Below are 19,560 nucleotides of genomic sequence, written 5' to 3' on the forward strand. Positions count from 1 at the left end.
TAGACTTTGCCACATATCTGTAATTAACAATATATTTGCCATGCCGCGCACCGAACTCGAGTATCCGAAGAAGCCTTTTGGCACTGTCAAGCGTTACGGCCCGCGAGGTGAGACCCCATCTGCTTTGGTGGTTTAGACATCAACTCATTGCTTCCCAGCTTCATACGCACTTTCCACGATCCACAAGATCATAAACACCAGCCCCATATTGCATGTCTCTTTCAATGATATCAGCAGTCCCTTCCCCAGCATCCTACCAATGCTTGGGCAAATGGGGTCTTACACTCGACCATCGGCCGACGAAGGCGACGTCCTCGACCTCTATCTTCATGGTTACGTCTCCTCGCGAATGATGAATACGTCCCGCGGTAGTGGCGCATCAGACGGCATGCCAGTCTGCGTTGCTGCCAGCCACCTTGATGGTCTCGTCATGGCCTTGACTCCCAACTCTCACAGCTACAACTATCGCTCCTCTGTGCTCTTTGGCCATGCTAAAGTGGTGGAAGATCCAACCGAACGTCTGTACGCCATGGAACTCATTACTAACGGCGTCATCCCCGGATCTTGGTCCAACACAAGAGTGCCCCCAAACAAGGCCGAGCTGTCATCTACCAGTGTGCTCAAAGTCACCATCGAGACCGGAAGTGCCAAGGTGAGGTTCGGGCCACCTGGAGACGAGAAACATGATAGAGATGACGCAGAGGTTGTCAACAAAGTCTGGACTGGCGTCGTGCCTGTGTATAGAACAATGGGTGAGCCTGTGTCTGGGCCCTACAATATTGTAGACCCTCCGTCGTACATCACCGACTTTATCAAAAGTGTCAATTCAGAGACGCGAGAATTTGCTGAATCGGCGGCAGCCCGTGTTCCGGTCAAGAGAGGCGGGCCCGGAGAAGCATGAGACACTGAAGGGTAGACGAGAATGCGCGAACTACAAGCGCCACCGGGCTATCGAGAAGGGGAGCGAACAATCAGTCTAGTTAAAATGTTCAAAGAACAGTGATTTCCGCATGAGTGAACCCGTCCGTACTTTCTCCTGCAATGTCCCCGACACAAACATATGTACAACTTCCACGGTATATACAATCTACAGTATCCGTGAATATAGCAATCTCGCCAATGTACTCAAACCGACGTGATCACCAATTCTCCCAGATAAATGCGGGCAACACGACACGCATGACCTCCCAGTGCCCCAGGGCGCTCTTTTCATGCCACTTGGTCAGTTGTTCAGTGGCATTGTTTCTCAGCAAACCGAAGTCGCCATCCAGGAAATGCTTGGGCAGGACCTCGTGGCGGGGTTGCAGGAAGACTTGACGACTGCGGCTGGCGAGAAAGTCTTCCTCGGTGGGCTTTCTGAAGAACAGCTTGCCGCTAGTCTTCTTGCAGAAGATGACCATGTTGGTGAAGTCCTGGCCTTCCTCCTGAATTTTCTTCTTGCTAGGGTGCTCCGATTCCCGGAAAATGCGGCACGACGGGAAAACCTCCCTGATGGTGTCGACGACAAGCTTGGGCGCCGGATGCAGGAAGTCTCCAGCATAGTTCTGCGGGGGTTTAGAAACGCGGCCCATCATGCACTAGCAGAAAAACTTACGATTGCAATAACACCGTCAGGCTTCAAAAGGGAGTTCAGGCCTTGTAAGAACTCGAGGGTGAACAAAGGGACAGGCTCGGCGCCTCCAGTGAAGACGTCGTGGACGATGTAGTCGTATCTGGCACTAGGGTCGTCGACGAGCTTTGCAGTGTAGCTCACAGCATCCGCAATGACGGGAGTGTGGTTGGAAGGCAGGTCAAAGTACTTGGAAGCAAACTCGTGAACAATCGGATCGATCTCAACAATTGTGGTGTCAATGCCATGGGCAATCAGAGCACCGGGGGTTGTACCGATACCAAGGCCGCTATCTCTCGGTCAACTTCAAGTGGGGTTGGCTCTGGCGGATATCGACTTACATGTTGAGAGCCTTAGCCTCGTTATCAGGCACGGGATTCGTGGTCTTGACGAGGCGGACAGCCTCGAGCATGACGAAAACGCCGTAGATGGGCTCGGCAAGGATACGTCCTTTGTGTCTGACCCATTCACCGCCTAGGAGCGAGTGATCACATCTCAACACCCGATAGCCGTCCTTGATACTCTCGAGTACTGAAATATATCCGGTAATGGATTCTTTACGGTCCAAGAGAAACCAGTCGTCTGCCAGTAAGGTGCTGTTGAGCGACGCAGCTGCCATGGGAGTTAGGGCATGGGTGTTGAGCACAGCGGTGTGTAGGACAGTCGGAATAGCAAACAAGAGAAGCTTTGAGGGAGCGTAGACGGAGTATGCGGCCGCAAGCAACGCTTCCAGGCCAATGCGGGTCTGAAAAAACGATTTGCCGATATACGCCTGCAAATAGTCTCCCGACAATTTCTCCATGAACTTGAAGAGTCCCCATGATCCAAGGCCGGGACCTGCGTCGGCCAGAAACTTGGGCAGCTTCGACAGGTTTGCCTTCTCCAGTTCAGTCGCCACACAACTAACGGATACCAAGATCAGAGGAAACAGAGTGACAGCCTCAGTGGCCAGAGGGCCCCAATGCGCCGTGAGAGTTGCGCTGGTCTTGTACAGGTGAAACTGGATTGTCGGAACCATGAGAGCAATGACAGGTAGCAGTTTTGCTGTCTTGAATGGCAGTGTGCGATTCAGAAGTACGTTACCCGACCAGCCAAAGAAACACGCCACCATGACGAGCTTCGCATGATATATCGATGACGGAATCGAGCCGTAGACGGGAGAAAGCGCCAGCTGAGAGACATTGCTGTAGATAGCCGCCAATGTGAGAAGGATGGTGGTCTTGATGTATGTGGAAGCCTGCTCCTTGAAGAATTTGCCCTTGGTCTCACCCTTGGCCTTCGCTGCTAATGTCTTGAGCTCCTTCTCGAACCGCTCTGGCGTGAAAGCGTCGGAGTCGTCGGCGACGGAGACTTTAGGTTTCGGTGGCATTTTGTGCGAGGATTGGTGATGCCGTCTGAAAGCGAGCAAGGAAGCGAGAAGGTGAGTTGAGGTTGACGTGAAGATGCAGTCGGATCGAATCCGAAAGTACAGATATGAAATCGGAAGTGGAGGAGGATGAGCGTCCGGGGTCAAGCTTCGTTGGAGCTCAGCTCAGTCAGGGACAGGAGCAACCTTCAGCGGGGATTCAGTGGATAATCAGCGCGCAAGAGCAGCAACAGCAAACCTATAGAGACAGGGGGGAAAAGGGATTATCTGGCATTCAACAGCCTGCTGTTACAGCTCTCTGCTTCTCCGACTCGAGCTAAGACTTCACAAAAAGTCCAGGCCGTGTTTTGACATGCGACATGCGCTGTGGGCAGAAGGGGTTGTCTGTTGCTATCCTCGTGCGTTTTGAAACGTCTCCTCAGCCCATCCTTTCATTCACAGCAGTTTCTTTTGTGCGCCACACCGTTCCTCCATGTGTGGCTTGACCGCACGATGTATGGCGGTGCAGTCCAGCAAGCATACGGATCACTATTCGTCGCAATCAAGGACAAGAAGAAAAAAAGGGAAAAGGCCAGGGTCATTTAAGGACACAAAGGCCCTGCTCATTATTTCGTTATCGTTGCGGGATAGTGAGCTTCTTCGCTCATGCTATACAAGATGCCATCGTTGCCTTGCGGAATGGCTCCTTTAGCCACACCCCCATTTTTGTAATATCTCCCCAAAAAATGGAAACAAGGATAGAAATCGCTTATTTGGGATGGTCACAAGGCATGATCTGTGCCATGCAGGATGCCATCGTTGCCCTGCGGAATGGCTCTCTTCGCCAAACCCCCTTTTCAATGCCGCAGTAACGCATCTGCCTTACCTGATGCACAAGGACAGCCAAAGTCTTTCCTTGGGCTATGCAGGATGCCATCGTTGCCCTGCGGACTGGCCTTCCTGGCCAGACCCCTCCCCCTTTTCATGCCATTATTTCGTTAAGAAGGATGGTCAGCAAATAGCGACCATACAGGATGCCATCGTTGCCCTGCGGACAAGTATTCGCCAACTTGACCCCTTGAATTCGACGCCGTGTGTGCCAGGACCTCGGTGAATCAAATCTTCTCACCCTCGAGGATAGGCTTGGCCTCGTCACTGGTCCACCAGCTGACACCAGATTGACCAGGATAGCTGAATTTGTCCATGCTGTCTGCCTTCATTTCGACACTGTAGCCAGGCTCCAAGGGGGTCTGGTAGTATCCATCCTTGATGACGGAAGGATGGAGAAAGTGCTCGTGGAGGTGGTCGACATACTCAAGAACGGAGAGCTTGCCACTGACGACAACGTAGTCGATGGTGCTCAGGTGCTGGGTATACTCTGGGAGGCCGACACCGCCGGAGTGAGGGACGATGGGGACGTTGAACTTCTTGGCCATCAACAAGACCGCGAGGACCTCGTTGACGCCACCCATGCGGCAGGCATCAATCTGGCAGATGTCAATGGCGCCAGACATGAGGAGCTGCTTGAAGATAACGCGGTTCTGACACATCTCGCCGGTGGCAACACCGATGCCGTAGGGCTTAAGGGCCTCACGGATGGCCTTGTGGCCGAGGATGTCGTCGGGGGACGTGGGCTCCTCGATGAACCACGGCTTGAACTCTTTAAGCTGCTTCATGTACTCAATGGCCTCAGGCACAGACCAGACCTGGTTGGCGTCGACCATGAGGATGTTGCCGCTATCGTAACCAATGACCTCACGAGCAATGCCCAGACGTCTCTTGTCTTGCTCGACACTGCTGCCCACCTTGAGCTTGAAGTGGCGGTAACCCTTGCCGAGGGTCTCCTGCAACAGGCCCTTCATCTTGTCCTCCCCGTAACCAAGCCATCCGGCACTGGTGGTGTAAGCCGGGACGGCGCGGCTGTTCTCGGCGTCCTTGATGCGCTGAGCCTTCGTCGGCTCCTGTTCCTTGAGGAGCTGGATAGCCTCCTCGGGTGTGATGGCGTCGGTGATGTATCGGAAGTCAATGCAGCTGACGAACTCCTCCGGGGTCATGTCCGCGACGATGCGCCAGACCGGCTTGCCCAGCACCTTGGCCCAGAGATCCCAGATGGCGTTCACTACGGAGCCAAGGGCGAGGTGAATTACGCCTTTCTCAGGACCAATCCATCTCAGCTGGCTGTCGTTCACAAGGTATCTCCAGGTCTGGCCCCAGTTGGATACCAGCTCGGACAGCTTCTTGCCCTTGATACGCTCAACCAAATAGTCAATGGCTTTGCACACAATGTCGTTGCCTCGGCCGATAGTAAAGGTCTGCAGAGAAGTTCTTGTCAGCGGTTGCGTCCCTCAACTCCAAGTGTGAAATTCGGGGGGATGATTCTGACGCACCATTCCGTGGCCAGAGAATTTGGAGTCGGTCTCGAGAATGCAGTAGGCGGCCGAGTAGTCACCAGCGGCGTTCATGGCATCAGAGCCGGTCTTGTCGAGAGATGTGGGAAAGCGCACATCGCGCGTGGTCCAGCCTGTGATGGTAATTTCGGTCATGATGGCGGCTTAGGGGGGAAACAGAGATGGGAGAGGATGAAGGAGGGGAGCTGGTGAGGGACAACAGAGCAATCGATCAAACCCCGAGGCCATGGGAGAGAGAAATCTCGAGTTATATAGTGTCTACGAAGCAATTTCCCCCACCTAGCCAACCGGTGACCAGCAGGGTCCACGACACTTTACCCCGAGTCTGGAATTGGGTCGTATGGGCTGGGAGGAGAGAGGGGGAGGGGCAGGCCGCGGCGGAGGGGTCGTGGACGTGGAGATGAGAACGGTGCGTGGGGTCTGTTTGGTGGGGCTTCTGGCCGTAGACTGGACCTGTGACCCCCGGCCAGAAGGCCGCCTGCCAGCGCGGGGGCAGCGCCAGAACACTGTGACGAACCGGCCCTGGCTCCCCCAGCTTTGGCTGCCTCTGATTGATGGAACAATTCTTCCGTCTCCTCCCCAGCCCGCGCTTGTTCGGCATCCTCTGCATGGAGATGTGTGTCGATGGTTGACCATTTTGCGGAAAAAATATTTCGTCTTCTCGCCTAGGCAAGCGGACTCAACTCTGTTCTCCGGCATTTCGGAGAGTATCGACTAGGTTAGGTAAGGTAGGTAGGAATGTACTGCACAGTAGTTTGGCTTGATTTTGTACTTCCAAGTAAGGTAGACTTGGCATCAGTCCATCTGCACGATCAAGGACCACGATAGCCGTGAGAGCCTCGGAGACAACGTGGTTTGCCGTGCGCATATTAATCTCCGACGTCCTCTCTGATGGGCTAGCAGAGCATCTTCAGTGGCTTTACGCGACCTGCCAAAATCACGTTGAAGCCAACCTAATCGCCAAGTGGCGGGTTGAGATATCAACCGAGCCATCTTCTACTGCGTACGCGACTCCAAAGCCTGCTGGGCAGGTAGAACATGGAAGGCCATGCAAATAGGCGGGCGAGCGGCAGATCTCGAAACCTTGTCTTAGAGTTGGCGATTCGTTGAAGTCTGGGCCGGGAGGGCAAGAGCGTGTGCCGGAAGAAGCTCCGGTTGTTTGCACTTCTTGGCGCACAACTACATTGTAGAGCCAATGGCGCTGGCGGCTTCGGTGACGGTGTCGGTCCGGAGCAATGACTCGGCGAAGACGGAACCTGAGACGGCACCGGAACTTCACAGAGAAAAGACGGAGAAGGCGAGGGTCTTGATGACATCAGCCAATCGAGTGTGTTCCGACCTTCACCAGTGAGGCCGCAGATCGACCTGATGCCGGTTCCGGGGAGACACTGTGCAGCTCCGACACATTCCCACGCAAGACTCTCAATGTTCCCCGTCCATTATCCTTCCTTCACCCAACCTAGCCGTCAGAGGCCTGTGATGATGCTGTTTGCTCTGCAACACTGATCGGCCAGCCGCCTTGCATCTTGTCTCTCGTCTGGTCCCAACTCCATCCATCATCTTACATTGACTCCGAGCTAGGTCGTCCTGTCTTTTCTTTGGGCGAGTGCGAACTCTGTCTACCAAGGAGATCCAATGATACCCTTGTCCGCGATCGGGGTCTTCACCCCCTCCACCAGACGCGATGCTTCCCTGCAAACCTTGGCGACAAGTGAGCCTCGAACGCACTTTTTGCTCTGTATTCCCCCGCGTCACTTCTGCAAGTGGGCGACAATGACGTGGGGACAAGGATGCATCCACCATGTCTCGGCTGCTTATCCATGCTTCTAGACCACCATATCGATGGCCTGTCGATAAGCAGTACCGCAGTACCGCAGTACTCGCGAAGGCAGTGCGAGCTTCTTCGCCCTGCCTGCGGCCTGCCTGCTTGTCATCATATCCCTGCAGCAGGTCGAGTCGAGCCACTTGTTATGCGTTGTCCGCCAAAGATGCGTCGCCCACACTCGGTTGCCCAGGTTGACTGATGTGAGCATTTGAGCTTAGCCTCTCTTCTCGTCAAATCTTGTTTTGCGCTTTCTTGCCTGGATATCCACACAACTCTATCATTGTACATGCATATCCTGTCATCCGTACGCGCGGATACCTGCACTGCTGACCCTTCGTTCGTCTTCGCTTTCCTGCTGTCCACCACCTATATCCATCCTGCCTTCGCCTCCATACCGACATGTGCATGGGACATGCTTTCTCACACACCACTCACATACGTCGACGAACGTCATTTGCCTTTTGTACAGACTCATGACTTTTTCAGCTATGAACTGATTTCTGCATCCATCTATGAATTCAGCCAACACTTTTCTGCGCTCCCAAGATCTTCAACTATTAACAGTCCAGTCGCCCACATCCCACACCCATCCAGTCCAGGGCAGTGACATATCCCGTTCTGTCATTCGCATTCCAGCTGCTACACATCACACAAAATGAACCACTCACGAGAGCCGTCACTGGTCTCGCCAATCTCGGATTCGATCAAATCGTCAGAGCCACCACGTCTACGGAACAGGTTACGAAAGAAGTTCCCGTCGCTACGTCGGCCCGCGCCTGTCGACTCATCTGCGTCAAATAAACTTACCACCGCCGTCGGACTAGTCGCTCAACAAGCCGGAACCGTCGGCCAACCTTCCTTGCGGTTATCTCCAGATCTCAGCGACTCCAAATGGCACGAATACCTACGCACGAGCAGCACACAAAAACGTTCGCCCCATCACCCCAAAGTCTCATTCGACACTTCTGTTTCAGCAACAGTTCCAGAACTTATCCCAGAGTTATCTCATCTCACCATCAACAATTCAAAACCAAGGCCCTCGCTCGACAGCTCGCTCGCGTCGCCAACTTCTTCCATTAGCACAAGATCCAGTATGAGACGCCGCGCAAAAACACCCGTCTACACCATCGGCCAGCTTGAGAGCACCCCTGGTGCCAAAGATCCGGTCGTAATCGACAGGTCTAGCGTGGACCTGATTGCCAAGCAATATCAGGCTCTTATTGAGTCGCAAGATTCGAACTCCATCTGCACCGATACGCGATCCGATCCGCCGCCCTCGCGACAATCCTCGTACACCAGTTCTTCGTTGGCGCGGTCAACATGCAGCGCTGGAGAGGTCTCGGAGGACTTGAGATCAGACGTATATCAGTCTCCGGCCCGTACACACCGACGGCATGTCTCGGCACACTCTCCGACGTCAGACGACGGGACCTTGGTCGCCTTTGACGAAGAGGCCATATACTTCAAGCCCATGTCTTTCTCTCCCGAACCGTCATCGCCATCCTTGCCACCAACTCCACCACCAAGAAGCCGGGCCCGCGTCCAGCGCAGCTCGGAGTTTCCTGCGCCAGACCACAACCTCAGCCTGCAAATCTGTACGGACCTTCTGGCGCGAGAGCTTTCGACGGCCATGATAGAACGGCCGCGGGGAAGTGGAGAGGATATCTCATCTCTTCAGATATGGGTCATGATTGAGGCGTATGAAAGATTAAGAGACCAGGTCAAGGATAAAGAAGGCGCACAACACTTGGAGCCTGTGTTCGACACATGGCTGGCGGCTCTGTACGCTTTACACGACAAGCTCACAAACGACGCGAATTCCTTCCAGAGTCACTATGAAACGACAGGCGCGGACTAGCATATTCCAATGCACGGGTGATTAACGCGGAGATAAAATATACACTTGGTTTTGTCAGTTTCTTGGGCAAGGTGAGGAAGATAGAATACCAACGAATGAATGTATACCATGAAGCTAGAATTCTTCAAGCCATCGATTTTTTCGATCGATGATGACCCCGCGCTCATTGCAATGAAGTGGCTGCCCCGGCTGTCGATATACACCCGTAGGTACGCAGGGGAGGTACCTACCAAGGTAGGTAGGTGCCTTTGGGAGCTACCGAGTTGAGGGGTTAGTGGACAAAGTGCTCCCTCCCACGGTGCCGACGACGTATCACCTGCCTACCTTACCTTGGTACCTTACCTAAGGTACCTAGGTACACTAAGGTAGTGTTAGGCCCATTCCCCCCACTGCCACCTAAGGTAGGCACCTAGGCGAGACGCGTGCCGATCGTGCCAAATGCGCGTGCACTCGCCGTCTACTTCTGCCATCAGCCGTGACGTGATTATTCTTGACCTCTTTTTTCTGCCAGCTACCTACTTAGATAGCCGCCCCGCCCCGCCGACGGTTTTCTATCCGCCACTTCAATCGCAGCTCATCCAGACGAAACTTTGGGGGACATGGACGACGATTTCGGCGCCGACGAGGACTTTCTAGCCGCCCTCGCTTCCTCAGCTTCGGGATCTTCACGATCACACCTAGGTCCTCCGTCTCAACCTGCTCCTACTCGCTCTCGCGTACAGCAGCATACTCCCCAGAAGATCCAACAGCCGACACCCCAACGTCTAGACAGGGCGCCGCCGACCAATACGTCCAACAATAACAACAATGGCAAGGTTGTTCAACCAACGCCGCAAGCCTTGCCCCAGCGAGGGTCGGGCTCTGCCATTATGGTATCCCCTCGCCAGAGAGGAAACCCAGTGCTCGCCTCCCTGAAGTCTATGCCATGGGAATATAGTGACATTGCAGCTGACTACGCTTTGGGTTTGACAACATGCGCTTTGTTCTTGAGGTTGGTCCGATACGCATTCCATGTCGTGCTTGCTGCCATCTTTCTGACCACAACCAGCCTGAAATATCATCGCCTCCATCCCGAGTACATTTACACAAGGATAAGGAATCTCCAAGGAAAATATAACCTGCGTATCTTGCTGACAATGGTCGACATACCCAATCACGAAGAAGTTTTGCGCGAGCTCTCCAAAACGTCACTCGTGAACAACGTCACCATCATCCTATGTTGGTCAGCAGCAGAAGCTGCGCGCTATCTCGAACTTTACAAGTCCTACGAACACGCCAATTTCAACGCGATTCGCGGCCAGCAAGCCTCAAGTTATGCCGAAAAGCTAGTCGAATTCGTCACCGTCCCACGAAGTGTAAACAAGTCCGATGCCGTTGCACTAGTCAGCAACTTTGGCAGCCTGAAAAATGCCATTAATGCCGATCCTGAACAGGTCGGCATCATTGCTGGATGGGGAGCTATCAAAGTGAACAAATGGATCAAGGCAGTAGAGGAACCTTTCCGAGCCCAGAAAGCCGCCAAACGCCAGCTGGAAAGAGTCGAAAGCACCGAAAACGGGAGGCCAGCTCAAGTGTCTAGACTCGACCAAGCCGTTCCTCTCGCCAGAGTCCCGCTGCGGGAGATGGAGTCAACAAGAGACTCATCCCTCGGCTCACCAGCGACAGATAAATCGACAAGCGCCCAAGAGAAACGGCCTGCACAGCGCCAAAGGAACATTGCGGGCCCGGATGAAGATGATGAAGAGGCAATGATTGCAGCTGCTATTGAGGAGTCCAAGCAGACTGCGCAGACGCATGCAGAAGCACAGACCCAGGCGAAACAATCAACCAGTCTAAGTAACAAAAACGATGCACTTCCTGACGGAGTAGCGGCTGCGCTCGCCAAGCTGAGAAAGCAGGGCTGAACCATCGAATCCAAAGCCTCAAGGACGGCCCGTACAAGTTGCCGATATTCAAGGCAAAGCTTAATCGACTGACACAAGCATGGTTCGAACCTGGAGGGAAACCCACCCATCGCATTTTCAGCGTTGCAAGAGGATATCTTCATGTGCATCAAACCCGAAAAAATCCTGACTCGCGGCGGCGTCTCTGCAATGCAAGCCAACTGATGAGCGGAAGAGGCGAGAAATAACGTTTACGACGACAAGATGACCCAGAAACCGTCGTCAAGCCAATCAGGGCCAGGCTGACAACAAAATCGACTTGCCGTTTGCTCATTAGACGGAGGGGCCAGTCAGGAGACGCGCTGCACTTACGGACGGGACATTTTGATGCTACTTGGGACCATCCCACGCCATCCACAACGTTTCACGGAGCAGGTGGGGGGAAGTCTGGTGTTCCATTCTGTTCGCCCAATGCGGGGGAGCCAGGACGCTTCCGCAGGCACCGAACTCAACCAAGTTGGAGATGATGATCGTCACAGATGCGCTTATGTCTCTTCCAATGGCACCTTCTGACCAAGTCAAGTGGTTGATATTTGACGGACTGTTGTGTTCCTGGCCGCGACGCCGCGTCCGCTTACTGGTGATTTGGGAGGCTTTTGCAATATTGGTGTCTGGCGAGCAACTAGTGCCGTCGCTCCTCCTTTACCGTACATGAAAAGAGTTGCACAACATGCGTCAAAGCCAAGAAACAATCAGCTGGCAGTATGTTCATTAGAAGGTTAGCGGCCAAGGGTTCTGGCGTTCAACGGCAATGTTGCGCCGGGTGCAACGGCAATAGGCGCATGTGGATGGCTGCAGCCCCGTCTCTTCGCCGTTGTTGCCAAGAAGGTGGCCAGAGTCAATTGCAACTCCAGGGCCTTGGGAGTTGTCCTGGACCCCGCTGGGACGATGGCGACTGGACGATGCAGATGGTGAGGCCCCCAGGAGACAGGAGGCTCGGAGGCTCAGGCATTAGGCTGGGCCTGCCTTCACCTGCATTTCTTTTGCGATCTTGTCCTCTATGCAACGCGACTCTGCATTTAGCTTTGGGTTGCACTGGCAAGGGGGTTTTCTCAACTACTGCTCCGCACGTGCCTGATTCAGCAAAACAAGTCCGTGCCTGATGACTTTCTCACTTCAGGGCGAGCGACCAACTCGGCAAGATCTGCTCTGCGCGTGTTGCTGCCAGTCATGTACGCCAACCGACGGACTTGGCTCGCGTGATGGCGAACTACCCTCTAATCGCTTTGCAGCCCTACCAAAGTGCAACCCTGGCGTGAGTGATGCGAATGTATCGTGTTCATCTGGAGCTCTGCGTGCAACCTCGCCCTGTTGAGGGGTGGGTAGCATCGAGAAGAACGGCCGATGCACGACACAGAGAAACTGGAGAGACGCACCACCATGCAGGCTAGCGATTCCCGACTGATTAGCTAGGGATTGCAACTTTGGCAATCAAAAACCACAACGTGCAGGAAGAAGAAGCAGGAGAAGCAGGGGCGCAGCGGAACGTCCAGACCATGAGACAAGGGTAGGCACAATCACAATGTCCGGGGACTCTGGACGAGAAACAGAGTTTAATCAGTCTCCTTGGGGTGTACCACAATCAACCGATTTCTTGCGGGTTGCAGTTGCATGATCCCAACCTGCCCCGGCCACTCATTCGAAATTATTTTAACTTTCCGCGCTCCTGCTCATGATTCCTTTGGCGCTACTTCCCTTTCTCCGCGTGCATCTTATATCTTGACTCCCTCTTCCCCCGGTCCTCAACCACTGCGCATTCTACCTCCTCACTTTCGTCCGTTGCCTACCTCACCTTGGCTTGGACGTCCCTTTGGACTTTGCGTACGGTGTTACTACTGCGACTGTCCCCAGGCATCATCTGTACTCGCCGTCAGAGGCATCTCCTTGGATACAATGCGTCTTTCACGCTCCGGAAGCATATTGGCCTTCGCCGGGCTTCTTGCCCAAGCGTCGGCCAGCCCGCAAGGCTCAGTGCAACCTGCTGCGACTCCCAAGTATACGAACCAGCCAGACAGAGCCAACGCTGTGAAAGAAGCTTTCCAACGTTCGTGGGATGGCTATCGCAAGTTTGCGTTCCCGAATGACACACTGAAGCCGGTCTCCAACACGTTTGAAAACGACCGGTAAGTCTCGCGCTCAGTCCTGCGCAAGACTGTTGCTGATATGTCTGCTGTAGAAACGGATGGGGCGCCAGTGCTGTTGATGCTTTGAGTACGGCCATCATCATGGAGAACAAAGATATCGTAGGGCAGATTCTGGATTTCGTACCGACAATTAATTTTGACGTGACATCCACCGAAGTATCGGTTTTCGAAACAACCATCCGATATCTGGGTGGTCTGCTGTCAGGTAAATCCGAGCTCTACAATCGCCGCTCGCGTGGTTCCCGGCTAACTGAAAGTCCAGGACACGACATGCTGAAGGGCGTTCTGAAGGACGTTGCTTCCAACTCAGCAGGTGTGGATGCGCTGCTTACCCAGGCGAAGAAACTTGCGGACAACCTCAAGGTGGCATTTGATACCCCGTCCGGAGTTCCAGACAACATTCTTGTCTACGATCCGAAGCCTCGCAAGAACGGTTCTAGCACCAACGGCATTGCGACCATCGGAACACTCGTCCTAGAGTGGACTCGGCTCAGCGATCTCACAGGCGACACACAATACGCCAACCTGTCTCAGCGCGGCGAGGACTATCTGCTGAGGCCCAATGAAGAGGTGTTTCCTGGTCTGCTAGGCACGGATGTCTTCATCTCCAATGGAACATTCGCTGATCGTAGTGGAGGTTGGAATGGTGGTACCGACAGCTTCTACGAATATCTCATCAAGATGTGGGTGTATGACCAAAAGCGCTTCTCTCTTTACAAGGACCGCTGGATTGCCGCCGCCGACTCTTCGATCAAGTTTTTAGCTTCGAACCCGTCAACGCGTCCTGACTTGACGTTCTTGGCTGCCTACACCAACGCCCAGCTGAGGTTTGTTTCGACACACTGTGAGTTTCTCGACCCGATCGAGGGCAACTATTGCTGATCTTCTCGACAGTGGCATGCTTTGATGGAGGCAACTTCATTTTGGGAGGTCTCGTTCTCAAAGAACAGAAGTACATTGATTTTGGTATCAAGCTCACAGAGGCTTGCCGTGAGACGTACAAGCAGACGGCCACCCGCATCGGACCTGAAGTCTTCCGTTGGTTTGAGGACAAGCCCGGCATTAATACCACCTTGAACCCGCAACCACCCGCCAACGACACGGAGTTTTACAACCGAGCCGGATTTTGGATTAGGAGTGATGGTGGTTCGTATGTGCTTCGACCAGAAGTCATTGAGAGCTACTACTACGCCTACCGCGCTACTGGAGATTCCAAGTATCAGGACTGGGCCTGGGACGCTTTCCTTGCCATCAACAAGACTTGCAGCGCCGGCAGTGGTTTCTCATCCATTACGAATGTGAACGATCCCAAGGGAGGGTCCTTCGATGACTTCCAGGAGAGCTTCTGGTTTGCAGAGGTAATGAAGTACAGCTACTTGATCCAAGCTACGGACGCGAAAGTGCAGGTAGACGTGGCGGACAACAAGTTCGTGTTCAATACGGAGGCCCACCCGTTCTCTGTGGCTTAGCATGCGTGCGGTTGTTGACAGAAAGAAGCGGCAGGCCAGTCAACAGATAGATATCACGAACAGGGGTGTAATATCACTAGTCGAAATGAATACCCAACAGCAATACAGGTACAGGATTTCCTTGAAGCCATCTGTGCCTAAGCTACCGGTGATACATGCTTCATGAGCCACCATCTCTCTTGGCATATTCTTCCTCCATAGCCTCCTCGTAAAGTCGATCGGCTTCGAGCTCAGCCTCCGTCTTGGGACGTGTGGTGCCGGCCCCGGTATTTGCGCCTGCCCCGGTGGCTGCCTGCGACGCCTCTTGGCTTTGGGCCGCAGCCGGCTGGCTTGACTGCTGCTGAGAAGAAGACTCTTCAGGGACGTTGGGAACGCCAAGCTTGAGGGGAAGACCCATGATGATATTGAAGATGCGTGGCGACAAAAAGCACGAGTTTGCGGACGGCGTTTATTGCTGCAAATGGCAAACAGCGTGATGTGTGTATTCGACGGCCGAGTGTCATTATTACCGAATAGCAGGTGGCGAACGGTTCACCCGACCGAGATGACAACCTAGCTCGCGTCCAACCAGAGTCGGAGCCGAAGTTTCGCGCCGACCCGCCTGGGCCCAAGGCAGGACTCAAATGCCATCCATCCCCCTGTCTCTCGTAGTGGGTGTGTGTAAGACGTAGCTATGGTTCGACATGGTCATTGTCGTTCCCGTTGGCCAGGACCGTTCATCAGGTTTTCACTCTAGGGGACCCAAGTTTGGAGCGCAGGCCGCTTCAGACAAAACACAGGAAGCGTCCCGCGGAATGCTAAAGCGTGCTATTGAAACTTTGTCCGGCAGCAATTGAATGTGGCGACGTCAAAGCGCAGCAGCAGCAGCAGCAGCAGCAGCAATCAAGCGCATGGCAATGCTTGAAACGCTCTTATTTTGCACATGAAATGCGAGACTTGTGTAGGTAGGGAAGTTGTTTGCTCTACGCGGCCGTATTTCCTATCTGTACTTGAGGAGGACGACGGTGAAAATGACAACAATAACACCAATACCGACGATGAATACAATAGAGGGTAAGTAAGCCCACAGGAAAAAAGTCGCCATGGCAAAAGGAAAATAGGCAGTCTCCCCAACAAGAAATGCAGACGAATTGCGCGTCTGGGTCTAGTTTTGCTTGTTCCAGGTGCTTAGGATGTCCATCGAGGAAAAGGCACCTCCATCAGACATCAGATGTCAGGTGACGATGGTGAAGAAGGCAAAGGAATTTTATTGCATCATGGGCAGTCTCTCTTCTGGAGCAACGTCATTCCAGGGTGACGAAGCCCTTGTGAAGCCTGGACTCCAGGTAACAAGATGGCTTTCGATCTGGGCGGGGTTTTGCGTCGGAGAAGACGGAGACGGCCTTAACGACCAGACAGCCTGTAGGGAAGCGTTACCTGTATGTATGTGCAAGTGCAAGGCCGTTTTTGTGTTCGCCTTTGGTCATGAGCCAGTCAAGCACGTCGCATTTCAATTCACCGCGCCGAGCCCCGAGCGGAGCTGCGTGGGAGTCGGACATCGAGACGGCGGCCTTGCTCAGCGGTCACTGATCTTTCCTGCTTGTGTTTCCTCCTCCGACCTCCATTGAAATCTTTGCACTCTGGAGCTTGTCAGGCCTGCTGGTCTCTCGGCACCAATACCGAACGGGGGATACCACAAAAAAGTAAACGCCGGGACGCCGTCCGTGGCCTCCCGGAGGGTCGGAGGGTCGGAGGGTTGGGCAGGCCAATCAGTGGGAGGCAACACGCTTCTACAGACGCCAAAAGGGGCAACTTGACAGAACCTTCGTGCGAGCCCTGCGCAAGCGCAGCGCGGACCCCCAAGTCGGCTCCCGAGAAAGCAGCCTGTGGTGACGGAGGATGGGGGTGGGAGGAAGCTGGGGGGGGGGGGGGGGGGGCGCTCCCGAGCCAATCACCATCCTCAGGATTCTGATTAGAGAACCAGCCAAGCCAATCAGGGGATGTTTAATGATGCTTACTCGTCTGAAGGGTAACCCGTTGCCCACCAAGCCCTGCAGATGGGGGACGACCAGGCCCAGGTCCCAGGTCCTCGATGGGTCTGAGGGTCTCTTTGAGAGGCCTGTCGACGAACAAGAGACCAAAAAATCGTCTGTGAGTGAAAGGGCCAAGCTTGTCTTCTGTTAGCTTGCCAGGGGGCTAGGAAGTTACCAGTTCGTTGCCCGGGTTCTTCTGGTTTTTCTTTATATCCCACCCGGGTAGCGAAGCTTGTGGAAAGCTTGTAGCATAGGAATGTGACTTTTATTAAAGACACCAGAAGCCTGTCTCGTCTCAAATTGTTGGCACTTGCCTAGATCACCACTCGCGACCACACACCCCAGACAAAATCTAAGCAAGGCATAGAAAAGAAAACAAACAAGTCAGCTTTTCCGCCTGTCTTATTACCCCAGACTTTCTCCTCGACGCCGCCAGCTTTTGGTGTCACCCCAGGCGGACAATAAATTCAAAGCGTCCATCATCTTGCCTCCTTGACGGAAGAGACAGGCCTCGATCCCTCAGAATCTGACGGAGAGCAGAGTTATTGGACTCTTTGGCTTCAAGACCTCTTCTCAGAACGCTCTTGGGAGCAGGCCAAAGATAGCCGAACGAAGCTTCATCATGGGTCTTGTCACTCTGAAAAACCTCCTGTTCGGGCGCACACAGGCTCCCGCCCGCAAACCGGTCAACGAGCGCGCAGAGAGCACATGCTCTGACGATACCATCACCGAGGGGGATCTTGAGAGACAGCCCCTGCTGGGTGCCAGGACAGCATCGACGGCGACGATGGCGACAATCACATCTACGACCTCCACAGCCTCCGAGAGCGACTCTCGCCGCTTCCGCATCGATGCTCGTGTCATCTCCGATGCTACTATTGGTCTGTCCGACGGCTTGACGGTGCCATTTGCCCTTACAGCTGGTCTGTCTGCGCTAGGCCAGACCAAGGTTGTCATCTTCGGAGGTATGGCCGAGCTGATTGCCGGGGCCATCTCCATGGGTTTAGGTGGTTATCTCGGAGCCAAAAGCGAGGCGTGAGTCCCTGCTCTCCCCCGGCCTGTTGTCCATAAACAATGTCCATTCCTCTTCCTACATGATGCTAACGTTGTCTTTCCGCAGCGCTTCCTACAAGGAAACCCTCAACGAATGTACCCGCCTGACGCAAGATGATCCGAACCTCGCCCGCGCTCAGGTCCGGGAAGTTCTCGAACCCTACGACCTCCCTAAACACACTCTCGAGGAGGTGACGGACCATCTCTCGACTTCGCCCCGTCTCATCGACTTCCTAATGCAGTTCCATCATTGCGAACAAGAACCGGCCTCGAACCGCGCCTTCGTCTCGGCGTTGACCATTGCTGCCGGCTACCTTCTGGGCGGTCTTGTTCCCCTGTTCCCCTACTTCTTCGTTCCCTCCGAGGACGTCTATCTCGCCCTCTACGTGTCCGTCGCCGTCATGGCTGTCGCTCTCTTCGCCTTTGGTTACGTCAAAACTTGCATCGTCTCTGGCTGGCAAGGCTTCCGCGCTGTGCGGCAGGCCGTGGTCGGTGGCCTGGAGATGGTTGTTGTGGGCGGTGCCGCGGCTGGTGCAGCAATGGGGCTCGTCAAGGCATTTGATCAACTCGCGCAGTCGGATGATGTGTCGGCGCTGGCGAGTAGAATATTGTGATTGCCCGTTCCCTTTCCTTTTCATCTCTTTATCTTCTCTAAACCCCCTTTGGCCGACCACATTTGAAGTCTGTGTGGGGTCAATCATGTGTAATGTGAACTTTGGATGGGATAGTCAGGACAAGGCCCTGTGTCAATCAGGTTGAAAATTCTCCTATGTTGATTTGCATTGTTCGGCGTTGCGCGGAGCCCTGGTCCGGGTTAGATGACACCTCAGCATTGGTGGCAGCGGTTGGAAAAGGCGTTGGGGTCAAAGACTCCCGTAAGCTATATCAAGTTGCCGAACAATCGGGCCAAGCAGAAATACCACTCTATTTTCGAGACGAGATGCCTGCCTTCCGTCTGAATGAACGTGTGAGAGCGCCGAGTACATACAAAACGCTCGTCCGAAAGTTGTTACTCGACCTCGTGCCTACTGGAACAAGAAACTGACCCCAACGTTGTGACAGTGACAAGTACGCAAAAGTCGCAACAAGCCAGGCCTACACGGCGCAAAGCCCTGTGCCCACATCGGAGAGAAATGTACTATGGGTGCTGACAGGTGCAGTGCAACGAAAATCATGTCTAGTATTAGCCAAGTGCGTATTCGCACCCATTGTCACGCTATCTATGGTATTCTTCCTTATAAAGCAACCACGAGCCCAATCATCCTGACGGGACTTGGGAACCAAACGCCAACTCGCCATGCAAGGAAAGCACTAATGAGGTGTACACTGCGACTCCCACCTCCAACCGAGTTAGAACTCTTTGCTTTCTCCAATGTCGCAAACGTCAAAAACACCATTCTCAGGAAGGCCCTTGCGCTTCATGGCCAGCTGAAGAAGCTTGGGCGGCTCCAAGACTTCCTCCATGGTCAGGGCCCAGGTCCCCCAATGGATGCCCATGGCGCGCTGACACTTAGTATCTTTGAAAATCTCGACCGAGTCAAAAGGATTGGCGTGCATCGGCGAGAAAGCGACCCGAGGATAGTATGCGCCAATGGGGATCAGACCGAGATCGAAAGGGCCTCTGAACTCGCCAATCTGCTTGAATTGCGGGCAAACCGGCAGAGAGGCGAATTCCGGGCCGTAATCGTCGACACTCGGGGGAACGTACGGCACGGCACGGTACCCAGTATCACCTCCGAACCATACGGACTTCGCGCCTGATTTGACACCCCACGAAGCCCACAAGGTCTCGTCCTTGTCGAACGGTGTGCGGGCGGATGTGTGCTGACATGGGAGGCACGATACTTTGGCGGTGATAGTCTCGGGCTCGTCAGCGGTACTTTTCTCGACGGCC

General features: G+C 54.1%; 8 protein-coding genes across 8 annotated transcripts; 5 read left to right on the forward strand and 3 right to left on the reverse strand.

The window, feature by feature from the left end:
• Nucleotides 1-259: 259 nt before the first annotated feature.
• On the forward strand, nucleotides 260-901 carry CGCS363_v014369 (uncharacterized protein; the record flags this gene model as incomplete). Its single annotated transcript, XM_036646218.1, has 1 exon — nucleotides 260-901. The coding sequence occupies one exon, from the start codon at nucleotides 260-262 to the stop codon at nucleotides 899-901; it is 642 nt and encodes a 213-aa protein (XP_036488384.1).
• Nucleotides 902-1,139: 238 nt separating this feature from the next.
• speE (Polyamine aminopropyltransferase) lies at nucleotides 1,140-2,978 on the reverse strand (the record flags this gene model as incomplete). The annotated part of the gene is made up of 3 exons (XM_036646219.1): nucleotides 1,140-1,544; nucleotides 1,595-1,898; nucleotides 1,951-2,978. 3 exons carry the CDS (start codon nucleotides 2,976-2,978, stop codon nucleotides 1,140-1,142), a joined length of 1,737 nt encoding a protein of 578 aa, XP_036488891.1.
• A 1,091-nt stretch (nucleotides 2,979-4,069) lies between these two features.
• lgd1 (L-galactonate dehydratase) lies at nucleotides 4,070-5,497 on the reverse strand (the record flags this gene model as incomplete). Its single annotated transcript, XM_036646220.1, has 2 exons — nucleotides 4,070-5,266; nucleotides 5,342-5,497. 2 exons carry the CDS (start codon nucleotides 5,495-5,497, stop codon nucleotides 4,070-4,072), a joined length of 1,353 nt encoding a protein of 450 aa, XP_036488890.1.
• A 2,783-nt stretch (nucleotides 5,498-8,280) lies between these two features.
• CGCS363_v014372 (uncharacterized protein) lies at nucleotides 8,281-9,045 on the forward strand (the record flags this gene model as incomplete). Its single annotated transcript, XM_036646221.1, has 1 exon — nucleotides 8,281-9,045. One exon carries the CDS (start codon nucleotides 8,281-8,283, stop codon nucleotides 9,043-9,045), a length of 765 nt encoding a protein of 254 aa, XP_036488893.1.
• A 599-nt stretch (nucleotides 9,046-9,644) lies between these two features.
• swi10 (Mating-type switching protein swi10) lies at nucleotides 9,645-10,949 on the forward strand (the record flags this gene model as incomplete). The annotated part of the gene is made up of 1 exon (XM_036646222.1): nucleotides 9,645-10,949. The coding sequence occupies one exon, from the start codon at nucleotides 9,645-9,647 to the stop codon at nucleotides 10,947-10,949; it is 1,305 nt and encodes a 434-aa protein (XP_036488892.1).
• Nucleotides 10,950-12,881: 1,932 nt separating this feature from the next.
• Nucleotides 12,882-14,601, forward strand: mns1B-1 (Mannosyl-oligosaccharide alpha-1,2-mannosidase 1B; the record flags this gene model as incomplete). The annotated part of the gene is made up of 4 exons (XM_036646223.1): nucleotides 12,882-13,111; nucleotides 13,165-13,337; nucleotides 13,395-13,976; nucleotides 14,027-14,601. The coding sequence occupies 4 exons, from the start codon at nucleotides 12,882-12,884 to the stop codon at nucleotides 14,599-14,601; spliced, it is 1,560 nt and encodes a 519-aa protein (XP_036488895.1).
• A 160-nt stretch (nucleotides 14,602-14,761) lies between these two features.
• CGCS363_v014375 (uncharacterized protein) lies at nucleotides 14,762-14,998 on the reverse strand (the record flags this gene model as incomplete). The annotated part of the gene is made up of 1 exon (XM_036646224.1): nucleotides 14,762-14,998. The coding sequence occupies one exon, from the start codon at nucleotides 14,996-14,998 to the stop codon at nucleotides 14,762-14,764; it is 237 nt and encodes a 78-aa protein (XP_036488894.1).
• A 2,237-nt stretch (nucleotides 14,999-17,235) lies between these two features.
• cccA-1 (Vacuolar iron transporter cccA) lies at nucleotides 17,236-18,280 on the forward strand (the record flags this gene model as incomplete). Its single annotated transcript, XM_036646225.1, has 2 exons — nucleotides 17,236-17,648; nucleotides 17,734-18,280. 2 exons carry the CDS (start codon nucleotides 17,236-17,238, stop codon nucleotides 18,278-18,280), a joined length of 960 nt encoding a protein of 319 aa, XP_036488897.1.
• Nucleotides 18,281-19,560: the final 1,280 nt, after the last annotated feature.

The sequence above is a fragment of the Colletotrichum siamense genome (genome assembly GCF_013390195.1).
Source record: "Colletotrichum siamense strain Cg363 chromosome Unknown KSG_Cg363_contig10, whole genome shotgun sequence".
Lineage (NCBI taxonomy): Eukaryota > Fungi > Ascomycota > Sordariomycetes > Glomerellales > Glomerellaceae > Colletotrichum > Colletotrichum siamense.